Below are 12,012 nucleotides of genomic sequence, written 5' to 3' on the forward strand. Positions count from 1 at the left end.
AAATCACTGACTGCCAGCCCGGTGCCACATCAGTGAACAGAGGAAATCATACTATTGATAAGGAGTCTTCTTGAACTCGACTACTACAGTGCATCTAGTAAACTGATCCACATGTGATAGATTATCTTGCAGGTAATAGTTATGTAATAATTATTTAGTGGCCCAAATAAGAAATGGACCAATTTAATTTGCGGGTGGACATGTTTGTTTGAGGTTGGTTCTAAACCAGTTCCAACAGGCACTTAGGTGTTGTGTGTGGAGGAGGTGTGGTATGAATGAAGATGTGTGCAGAGGCCTGATATCCAGCCTGAATCGTGAACCATAAGAAGTCAGGGAATTGAGGTTGTACATTAGTACTCAGAACGTATGCACTACCAACTAATGATGAACTAAAAGTAAGTAGACTGCGTATTCACTCATTCACAGAAGTGAAGTGTTTGGTGATCTGTTTGTGGTTTTCTCTCTTCTTAAGGCTAAGAGGTCATCCACAGGGTATTTTACTGTAGATGCAATTGCAAGTAACACATTCTACAGTTGTCAATGAGCTACATGTTCACTTCTATTGAGAACTATTACCAGTGGTGGACAGTAACTAAGTAAGTTCATTACTGTACTGAAGTTTCTCCGTTCTGGGCGTCTTTCTCCTTTCACTCCACTACATTTCAGAGTCTAATATCCGACTTTTCCCTCCTACATTTTGAGAAATCTGTCGTTCCTTTTGGTTTCTGTGTGTATAAAAACGTAACATGTCAAAACGAAAGAAGCGCAAAGCCAGAGCACCAATCAGGGCCCAGCGGTCACTTTGTTTAGAGCTGGTTTTGACCTGTTGGTCATACCGACCCAGTGCAGCACGCGGTTCAACGTCAGCGCAGCAGCGTAAAACTTTGGGAGAGTCTGTTCAACATAAATGATGAACTAACCTAACTTTGTGTAAATAGAGCTCAATATAGAAATATGTCCACATATGCAGTCGAGACTGACGCGGCTTTTTTCTGAATTTCTACAAACACCATTTCATTTTATAGTAAATGAGTTTGGGCTGGTTTATGTTTATGAACAGACGCCTACAGATCAACATAGTAAAGGAGCTCATCTGTGATCCTGAGTTTAAAGCCAGTTTTTATTCAACTTAAACTTGGAACTAAGTTGTAAATAAATCTGAAACTGAAACTTTGCTTGTGTGTAAAAAGTGATTTCAGAGCCACTCGGTTCTCCCTGATGGAAACTGTTTACCTTCAGTGTTTTGTGCTTCTGATCATTTTAATAGACGTCAGCGTCACTAATTAATGACGTTCTATTAAAAGACTGGTTTACCAAGAGAGACGCTGGAGGACTTTCACCTGAAATGAGTTCATGAAGCCAGTCTGGTTATAAAAATGATAACAGGACATCAGAGCCAGAATTCCTCTTTTAGTACTTTTACTTTATACTTAAGTACATTTGAAGGGAAATACTTTAGTACTTTTACTCAAGTGGAGGTCTAAAGGGAGGACCCCTTGGGGGTCTCGACTTTAACTCAGGACATGGTTTGTGTACTTCATCCATCACTGGCGATTACTGTATTTATCAATGGTATTATTCAGTTGACAATGGCACGTTGTTATTGCTGACAGGGGAGGAATATGTAATGTGTTTCTGAACACTTACGCTATCCTGTCCCCTCACCATACTTACCGTATGTTATATCCGGCTGCTCCCTTTACTCCAATCTCTGTCTGTCTTTATTATTTGTTTAAATAATTTAACACAATTTATCTCTGATACATCAAAACCGATGATGAAAGTAAATGCAAAAAGTAATACTGCATGCAAAGTAAGCAGGTTGCAAAGGCTTGAAAAGAAAAGAAGACACAGCTTGTGGCACGAAAATACTGAACAGAAAACTTTGTAGAGCAGTTTATTAAACACCAGGGAAGAAAGGCACATAAGATACAGCCATCCCTGTGGGGGTGGTCACCACCAGTGACAGGCTTGACCCTCACAGTGATCTCCCCTCATATCCAAACAACCCTGCACCATACACACAATAAATATAACCAACACACACCCATAACTTAAATTGATGAACAACAACAATAAACATTACTTTTTTAGAGGGTGTGCACCTATTATGAGCCTCTCTGCCTGTGGCCGCTCACATGGCCACACTCCCTGAGCTTGAGGGGACAGCCCAAGCCCGAAGCAGGCTGCTACAATACTAAAGGCAATCAGTATCCAAATCAACAAACTAAGCCAAACTAAGTAAGGAAAACAAAAAAGTTTTTGTTTACTGGAGAAAAAGGGGGCAAATGTAAAGTGTCATAATTGTTCTTGGGATTGTCTATATATATATATATATATATATATATATATATATATATATATATATATATATATATATATGACAAAATGATCAAAATATGACGAACTAAAAGATAACACCCGTAAATTCTTCAAAAAAATTGGCATTGTACTTTGGATGCCTGTAAACAATAACTAGTAATATTCTTGGTGCCCCTTTCAGAAGAGAGTGCACAGATACTCAAAGGATGTAAAGTCATCAAATGATAAGTGTTTGCATTAAAAAAAGAATGATCAAGTAGAGCAGCTGTACCACGCCTTTCATGTCAGCATGTGAGACATTTATAATTTAAAATATAAGTTTGGTGGGGCTGACTAATTTACTATGGTTTCAGCAGTATATTCATTTAACCATGTTTCTGTGAAAAGCATAAAATCAAGCCCATTGGGCTATAATTAAACCATTAATCAAATAAGACTCATTTGTGAGGAATCTAATATTGATATAATACCTGTGCACTTTGTTCTAAGTCTGTGACTTATATTTTACATACTGCATACTCGATATTTTCACATTATCCAACAGGTATTCCCTGTTTTTTCTGTTTCTGATACGTACTGCAATGGGAGAGATCACCAGCACAGATGGTCCGCACTTGTTTTAAAAATACGTTTAGCTGACATCATCACTGACATCAATGGAGTAACCTCTTCCCTTTCAGTGGAGGAAGGTGGGTGGAACTGCTGATGATGGGATAGAGAGTGACGCTGCCTTTCTGGTGGTTGAAGAGCTTGTCTCTTTCCTTGAGGTGTTACAGGGCTGGCTGACAGGGAAAGTGACAGCCTCATCCCCGCAGATCTCAATGGTTGCTGGGAGAGTCAGGTGGGGTAGGGGGGTGGAGATGGATGCTCATGTGGGTTTGCTGTCCTCTGCAGCTGATACAATTTGGTCATTGTCATGGCTCTCATCCCATAAACGCAGGTCTGTCAGGGCTTTCTCGCTGGGGGAGTTGGTGACTCTGGAGTGAGTCCTTGAGTGTTAGCGCTGATGCGTCTACAGCAGTGAGGAAGCATAAGAAAAATGTAGAAAATAAGGTTCTCTGTCAGGGTTTTGTCACTGCTCTTGTTAGTGTATAGTCCATCTTGCTCTTCCCAAAAGCAGGTTAAAGTTGTCAATAAAGTTCAGTCCATTTGATCTGCAGCTTTCATGTGTTCCAAGTGTTTCATCCAATTCTCTCACTGGCTGACATTTGCAGTTCTTTCAGGTATTTCTCTTTGTTGAAATAACAAATAAAATGTCACACAATCCAAAACATTTTAGGTTGGATTTTTTACAGTGTGCTGTGCCACATGTGGCCAAGACCTGAATGTAAATTCTGTTCCCCCAAAGTAATTTAATGCCTGTTTAAAATATAAATGATTATCATGTAGCTCATATCTGCACTGGCAATGTTTGCCAGAAGTGGCCCAGATCTGTTTCGATGTGGCCCATATGAGCATTTTAATATGTGGGCTACTTTTGGCTCACATGGAGTTAACCAGTGCCGACCATAGGCCAGCAGTGCCATATCTTTGCCAGAAGTGGCCCACATCAGCATGCTATCTGGGCGGTTTCATTTCAGAAATCCAGTTACCTTAAAAGAAATGAAAGATAGCAGAGCTAAGCAGAGAAGCGTCTCAGCAGCAAGGAAGCAGGAAGACTTCTTTAACTGCAATGGCAAGAGTCAGACTCAAGTCCAGAAAACCCAGAGTCAGGCATTGCTAATAGCACTAAGTGGTAACGTATTGATTAATGTATAAAAGCCACAGCGCACCTATCCATTTACACAAAGAACTTTACCATTTGAAAGGAACTTTTTGTAACTGTATATAGTCCACAGTAAATTATGACATTGAATGTCCTGCAGGTATTAGACTGTAAAGTGATGGGGGCCTTATATGAAGTATAAAACGGTGTCAGTAACTAGTCATTCGTCTTATGATTCCAATCAGAGTTTATATGTTAAAAGTTATTTTCTTCCCACTTCTTTTGACCTTGGACTGGTTAAAAGTCTTTGATGACATTATGTATCTTCCGGTATTGCCCACTACACGCCTGAATGACAGCTGGTATTGTGAATCCTGACCTTGGGTAACCTTAAGACATCGGTTTGTGTCTCTGTTCCTTATTGCCTGTCCCTGTAGGTAAAGCAAAGACAGACATCTTACATAGAAGTTATTTATCACAAAAGTTATTTTAACACTTAACTTTGTAATTAAGACCCTGCGATGTGCCTTACTGCTCATTTGTTTTCCCCCAGTTTAGAAATTACCAGTGCACCCAACTGCAGGGCTCAACTTTCCCTGCTTAAGTATTTTCCCTGGCTGTGTCCGAATAGTCAAACGAAATTTCCTTTTCTTTCGACATCAGCCATTATTTAGGGGGGGTTGGTCTGCTGGGGCAGCAGCATCTGAACTGCAGACAGGAAGAGACTTGACAAAATAATTACGAGTGCCAACTCCATCCTGGGAAGCCCCCAGACCCAGTTCAGGTGATGCATCCACTGCTGTCAGTAGAAACCATCCCCACCCTTAGACCTCATACACCTACAGAAATGAATTGTGAATTCATCAACACACCCATGTGAAATATAATCTTACACTATACACACACACACACACACACACACACACACACACACACACACACATATATATATATATATATATATGAGATAATATGAAACAACCGTAAACTAGCCTGTAGTAACAGTTCTGTATAAACAAAAGGAAGATAAAATACCAACAAATACTGCAGTGATGCAATATATCAAGTCTTAAATTCATCATAACCACTGATGTTTAGAGGTAGAACCAAAATGATGCAAATGGGGCTAAAATAGCTTTTACTGGGTTATTTTTTCTTTTCTTGCTGCGGTGCAGTATGCCCATAAAGCCACATTAGCTCTCATTTACTATTAGCAATGTTACGTTTTCTTTCAAAGCGATGGTTCGACTAAATATCAACTTTATGCAGGTGTAAACGACACTTCCTCCCTCAAGTGAAGGAAAAGCAGCAAAACTCTTAAGAATAAGCCTCCAGTGTGAAGGTGATAGTGGCAGTAAATTCATCTGAATCATTAGGCTTATTAAGAGAGGAAGCTTGTAATTCACACACTGGTTTTATTTCATTGCTGGAACCAGAAAAAAATTGAAATGAATTTAAGCAATAAGTCCCATGAGGGCTTGTGTTACTGCGATTTTGTCACAGGAAGGGTTTTCTTAGGCAGGATGTAGAGCGCCTAAATCCCCTTCCCTGTGATAAAATCTTTTCAGACAAGTAAACCAGACTTTAATGTGTAGTTTGCATGATGCCAACTGGCGGAGTAGAAGCCTGCAACTTGTTAGTCATATCAACCTCGTAGCTCCAGGGAAAACCAGTGATTGTATCGTGATGATGTCAGTGATGTATTTTTAATATTTGGCAGACACTCTTATCCAGAGCGAATCCAATCATGCTGCAGATGTATGTAAATGCAGCTCTAGGAGTCTTGCTGTGCGGAATGCTTGCCCAGGCAGTAAATCTTCCCTCAGTGTGCCACAGAGAGGGCAGTGGTGTTACTGACCACAGTATTACCAACAAAACATGTCTTGATTGGCTGCGTTTCAGGTATGAGGAAAATTGTGTAAAATACATTTTTAGCCAAACCATCATTTGAAGTATTACAGGTATCCACAATATGTTCTATATTTATAAGCCAAGTGATGCTATCCACTAAGTGTCACCTACTTTCCTGGCACTGTCTCATCGTTAAGTTTGTACCACTCTGGACTGAAGGACTTGTACAAGCACCACAGCTGCCAGTCAAAACCATGGGTGGCTGCATTGTATTTAACCACCTCAAGGGTGTTGGGGGTCACTCTGTCAAACACTGGATTCAGCACCACTGTTCTGTCTTCTTTTATTCTGGTCAGCAGCGGTTCTGCCCTAAAAAGTGTGAGATGAAATTTTGATTAACGTTGCATATAAAACTGACCTGTAATGACCAAACGACGACGAACTAAGTGACGTATTTTTTTGTAATTGCACCTACTACTCCCTTAATCAAGGCACTTAAGTTATTACCCTGAAAGCATTGCCAAATGCCTGAGACTTTGTTTTATGACTGTTCTTAGATGAGATTTTGGCCTAAAACACCTTTAATCCATTCATATCAGATAGTTATATGCAGGGCATTCTAAGACAAGATTAAAAATAAATCAATCACTATTTTTAACAATATATGATCAGAACAGAAAATTAAATGGCTATAATTGCGTTGTAGACATTGCGACCCCTGGTTCCCATCACCACCACCATAAAGAAGGAGTTTATCTCCTGTGAATTTGTAAGAATTCCTTTTACCATTGATCATGCACCTCGATGTGGCTCAATAAAGGCTAACAACATCAGCAGTAGCTGCCGCCCATCCTGAAATGCGGGCTTGTGCCAGACCTGGTCGATCTTTAGTTTCACACGCTTAATTATATCAGGCTTCTCTTTATGAATTAGGTCAACATATTCATCCAGCTTCGCCTTGAGGTTCTCTATGAAGACAAAATTTCAGATTAAAAACAGATCAAACCCAGTGCTGTGTCAATGATTCCCTGCCCCCCAGATCTGTAGATGATCCGTGGATGTTTATCAAGACTGTTTAGCAGATAAAGATAAGGTGGTCAGTGAGCTGACAGCTGAGGCTGCAGCAGGTGTGTCACCTTTGCACGTGGAAAGACAATCAGACAACTCCTACTCTTTATGATCTTAAGACTTACGAGCGAAGTTAGACTACAGACCTTTAGTGCTGTGGTCGTCCACCAGTATGATGTCCTTGAGCAGGTGAGCAGGTGTTCTGTCGATGATGCTGCATACGGCTCTCTTTATGACAAACAGAGCCTCATCCATGTAGATCAGAACCACACTAGTGGTTGGAAGATCCTTTGGGTAAACCATGGTAGCACATCTGAGTGACCAGAAACACAGTTAATGTCTTCTCGTGTTTTGGTGATTCTTCAATTAGGCGCACATAAAATTCTTTTAAGCAATGCTACTGTATTACGGTTAACATTAGGATGATCAAGTAAATAATGGATTAATCTAATCTAAACAAAACAGACTTACTTTGCTCTGCTTTAAGCTTTAGCTCATCTATCTATAGCCACTTTTCTCGCATCTCTGGCAGGAAATCTTCATGGAAAATGTCTGTGAACGTTCGACTTTTTACGAGGCTAAAGTCGCTTCTCGTTCTCCAGCTTCTTGTTTGAGTTTTCCCGTTTCACCTTAAATGGTGCCTGACGCATCACAATGTAACTGCTGCATGATTTAAGGTGGAACGGGACAATCAAGACAAACAAGAAGCAGGTGAATGAGAAGCGACTTCAGCTTCACGACTATTTAATGTTTGACAGTTTCTCATTGCAGATTAAACACATCAGGAAATCAGCCAGCGTGATTATAAATGTAAATACATCCATAATCTCCAAATTATCAGTGTTCATCTTAAATCTTTCCCTTTGCCTTTTTTCGTTAGCTAGGTGAGACAGGTCTTGTTGCTATGGTGACCAGCAGTCTACATGCCAACCTTCAGGGTTAAAGGGTGAATTAGCAGTTCTACATTAACTCCAGCGTTTAAAACCATTTAGTGTTAAAACTGTGTTGAACGATCAGCGGAGCTTTACTTTAATGCAAAGGAGGATTAGTTTACTTTTACCTAAAAATCTAACTCTGCTGTGAAGCCACAACAGGGCAGTAAAAGAGCTGTATTCTAGAGACTATATCACTTTGGCCAGAGTGCCCCTTTGCGTTATTGTGAGAAAGTTTAATAAATGTAACTTTTTAATATATTATCATAGACAGGAAGTAAAACCTGTACTTTTCAACACATAAAGACTGAAGAATCAGCCTTTAAACATCATTATATGTATAAATCCTAAATATTTCTGAAAATAATTGTGACACATGGAGACAGTAATGGGGCTGAATTCAACAGACTGCTGGGTGCTTTTTTAATATTATTATTCATATATTTTCTTACTTGGGGTCTCGAGTGTCCGGCAGGCTCCTGTTGAGAGGCAGTCTGTCACTGAGGAACACATTGTAGCCATAATCCTCAAAGAACTGCTGCACCTCCTTCTGCTCCTCCTCTGTGAGATCAGCACCCCACTTGGAGAACAGAAAAGAGTTGGGGAACAATCTTTTATGTTCCTTGGATTTCTCCTCTTCCTTTGGCTTCTCTTCTTTTGGCTTCTCCTCCTCCTTTGGCTTCTCCTCCTCCTTTGGCTTCTCCTCCTACTTTGGCTTCTCCTCTTCCTTTGGCTTCTCCTCTTCCTTTGGCTTCTCTTCTTTTGGCTTCTCCTCCTCCTTTGGCTTCTCCTCCTCCTTTGGCTTCTCCTCCTACTTTGGCTTCTCCTCTTCCTTTGGCTTCTCCTCTTCTTTTGGTTTCTCCTCTTCCTTTGGCTTCTCCTCCTCCTTTGGCTTCTCCTCTTCTTTTGGCGTCTCCTCCTCCTTTGGCTTCTCCTCTTCTTTTGGCGTCTCCTCCTCCTTTGGCTTCTCCTCTTCCTTTGGCTTCTCCTCTTGCTTTGGCTTCTCCTCTTCTTTTGGTTTCTCCTCCTCCTTTGGCTTCTCCTCTTCCTTTGGCTTCTCCTCTTCCTTTGGCTTCTCCTCTTCCTTTGGCTTCTCCTCCGCTCGATCTTCTTTTTTCAGACTCTGCTCCAAATCCTCCTCTGTGGAAAAGATGCCATTGTTTTGTTATAGACTGATAATTTGCTGCTGTTCTAATCAGCATAGCGTTGCTCTCATTGCAAAAACCTTGAATGTTCACTTCATTTAAACATGAGTTTATTTTTATCTAGTCCAAGCATTTTTGCAACAACCAATAGAATAGAATAAATACAATTGGACCACAATAATCTGAAATAATTTTAGGTTTATTAAGGTGTATATTCAGTTTATGAATGTGATTCTGTGAGGTGCTGAGACACACTAATGAGTTTCCACAGCGACAGCAAAAGTCGATTTTTTGGGGTTATTCCTGGTGCCCTTTTGGGCCTGTAAACTTTCTTAAAATTAAACGCTGACTGAATCTCAAATTCTCCCTAGTCCAGGGGAGAAGCATCAGTGCAGAGTCTCAGCCCAGCGCTCTCAGCCCAGCGCTCTCAGCCCAGCGCTCTCAGACCAGCGCTCTCAGACCAGCGCTCTCAGCCCAGCGCTCTCAGACCAGCGCTCTCAGCCCAGCGCTCTCAGCCCAGCGCTCTCAGACCAGCGCTCTCAGACCAGCGCTCTCAGCCCAGCGCTCTCAGACCCGCGCTCTCAGCCCAGCGCTCTCAGCCCAGCGCTCTCAGCCCAGCGCTCTCAGACCCGCGCTCTCAGCCCAGCGCTCTCAGACCAGCGCTCTCAGCCCAGCGCTCTCAGACCCGCGCTCTCAGCCCAGCGCTCTCAGCCCAGCGCTCTCAGCCCAGCGCTCTCAGACCAGCGCTCTCAGCCCAGCGCTCTCAGCCCAGCGCTCTCAGACCAGCGCTCTCAGCCCAGCGCTCTCAGCCCAGCGCTCTCAGACCAGCGCTCTCAGACCAGCGCTCTCAGCCCAGCGCTCTCAGACCCGCGCTCTCAGCCCAGCGCTCTCAGACCACCGCTCTCAGCCCAGCGCTCTCAGACCCGCGCTCTCAGCCCAGCGCTCTCAGCCCAGCGATCTCAGACCAGCGCTCTCAGCCCAGCGCTCTCAGACCCGCGCTCTCAGACCACCGCTCTCAGACCAGCGCTCTCAGCCCAGCGCTCTCAGACCCGCGCTCTCAGCCCAGCGCTCTCAGACCCGCGCTCTCAGCCCAGCGCTCTCAGACCCGCGCTCTCAGACCCGCGCTCTCAGACCAGCGCTCTCAGCCCAGCGCTCTCAGACCCGCGCTCTCAGACCACCGCTCTCAGACCACCGCTCTCAGACCACCGCTCTCAGACCCGCGCTCTCAGACCCGCGCTCTCAGCCCAGCGCTCTCAGCCCAGCGCTCTCAGCCCAGCGCTCTCAGCCCAGCGCTCTCAGCCCAGCGCTCTCAGACCAGCGCTCTCAGCCCAGCGCTCTCAGACCAGCGCTCTCAGCCCAGCGCTCTCAGACCAGCGCTCTCAGCCCAGCGCTCTCTGACCAGCGCTCTCAGCCCAGCGCTCTCAGACCAGCGCTCTCAGACCAGCGCTCTCAGACCCGCGCTCTCAGCCCAGCGCTCTCTGACCAGCGCTCTCAGACCAGCGCTCTCAGATCAGCGCTCTCAGAACAGCGCTCTCAGCCCAGCGCTCTCAGACCAGCGCTCTCAGCCCAGCGCTCTCAGACCAGCGCTCTCAGACCCGCGCTCTCAGCCCAGCGCTCTCAGACCCGCGCTCTCAGCCCAGCGCTCTCAGACCAGCGCTCTCAGCCCAGCGCTCTCAGCCCAGCGCTCTCTGACCAGCGCTCTCAGCCCAGCGCTCTCAGCCCAGCGCTCTCAGCCCAGCGCTCTCAGATCAGCGCTCTCAGCCCAGCGCTCTCAGACCAGCGCTCTCAGACCAGCGCTCTCAGACCAGCGCTCTCAGCCCAGCGCTCTCAGCCCAGCGGTCTCAGCCCAGCGCTCTCAGCCCAGCGCTCTCAGCCCAGCGCTCTCAGCCCAGCGCTCTCAGACCAGCGCTCTCAGACCTGCGCTCTCAGAACAGCGCTCTCAGCCCAGCGCTCTCAGCCCAGCTCTCTCAGACCAGCGCTCTCAGCCCAGCGCTCTCTGACCAGCGCTCTCAGCCCAGCGCTCTCAGACCAGCGCTCTCAGCCCAGCGCTCTCAGCCCCGCGCTCTCAGCCCAGCGCTCTCAGCCCAGCGCTCTCTGACCAGCGCTCTCAGCCCAGCGCTCTCAGCCCAGCGCTCTCAGCCCAGCGCTCTCAGACCCGCGCTCTCAGCCCAGCGCTCTCTGACCAGCACTCTCAGCCCAGCGCTCTCAGCCCAGCGCTCTCAGCCCAGCGCTCTCAGACCAGCGCTCTCAGATCAGCGCTCTCAGCCCAGCGCTCTCAGCCCAGCGCTCTCAGACCAGCGCTCTCAGACCCGCGCTCTCAGCCCAGCGCTCTCAGCCCAGCGCTCTCTGACCAGCGCTCTCAGCCCAGCGCTCTCAGACCAGCGCTCTCAGACCCGCGCTCTCAGACCAGCGCTCTCAGCCCAGCGCTCTCAGCCCAGCGCTCTCTGACCAGCGCTCTCAGCCCAGCGCTCTCAGCCCAGCGCTCTCAGACCCGCGCTCTCAGACCAGCGCTCTCAGACCAGCGCTCTCAGCCCAGCGCTCTCAGCCCAGCGCTCTCAGCCCAGCGCTCTCTGACCAGCGCTCTCAGCCCAGCGCTCTCAGACCAGCGCTCTCAGACCCGCGCTCTCAGACCAGCGCTCTCAGCCCAGCGCTCTCAGCCCAGCGCTCTCAGCCCAGCGCTCTCAGACCAGCGCTCTCAGCCCAGCGCTCTCAGACCCGCGCTCTCAGACCAGCGCTCTCAGCCCAGCGCTCTCTGACCAGCGCTCTCAGCCCAGCGCTCTCAGCCCAGCGCTCTCAGCCCAGCGCTCTCAGACCAGCGCTCTCAGACCAGCGCTCTCAGATGGTCATTCATTGTTCCACACTCTCAGACCAGCGCTCTCAGCCCAGCGCTCTCAGACCAGCGCTCTCAGATGGTCATTCATTGTTCCACACTCTCAGACCAGCGCTCTCAGCCCAGCGCTCTCAGACCAGCGCTCTCAGCCCAGCGGTC

General features: G+C 46.3%; 1 protein-coding gene across 1 annotated transcript; it reads left to right on the forward strand.

The window, feature by feature from the left end:
- The first annotated feature begins 9,280 nt into the window (after nucleotides 1-9,280).
- On the forward strand, nucleotides 9,281-11,779 carry zgc:174862 (uncharacterized protein LOC100142646 homolog). The gene is made up of 3 exons (XM_037540649.1): nucleotides 9,281-9,305; nucleotides 9,395-10,984; nucleotides 11,037-11,779. The coding sequence occupies exons 1-3, from the start codon at nucleotides 9,281-9,283 to the stop codon at nucleotides 11,777-11,779; spliced, it is 2,358 nt and encodes a 785-aa protein (XP_037396546.1).
- The last annotated feature ends 233 nt before the right edge of the window (nucleotides 11,780-12,012 follow it).

Source organism: Pygocentrus nattereri, chromosome 8, assembly GCF_015220715.1.
Source record: "Pygocentrus nattereri isolate fPygNat1 chromosome 8, fPygNat1.pri, whole genome shotgun sequence".
Classification (NCBI taxonomy): Eukaryota; Metazoa; Chordata; class Actinopteri; order Characiformes; family Serrasalmidae; genus Pygocentrus; species Pygocentrus nattereri.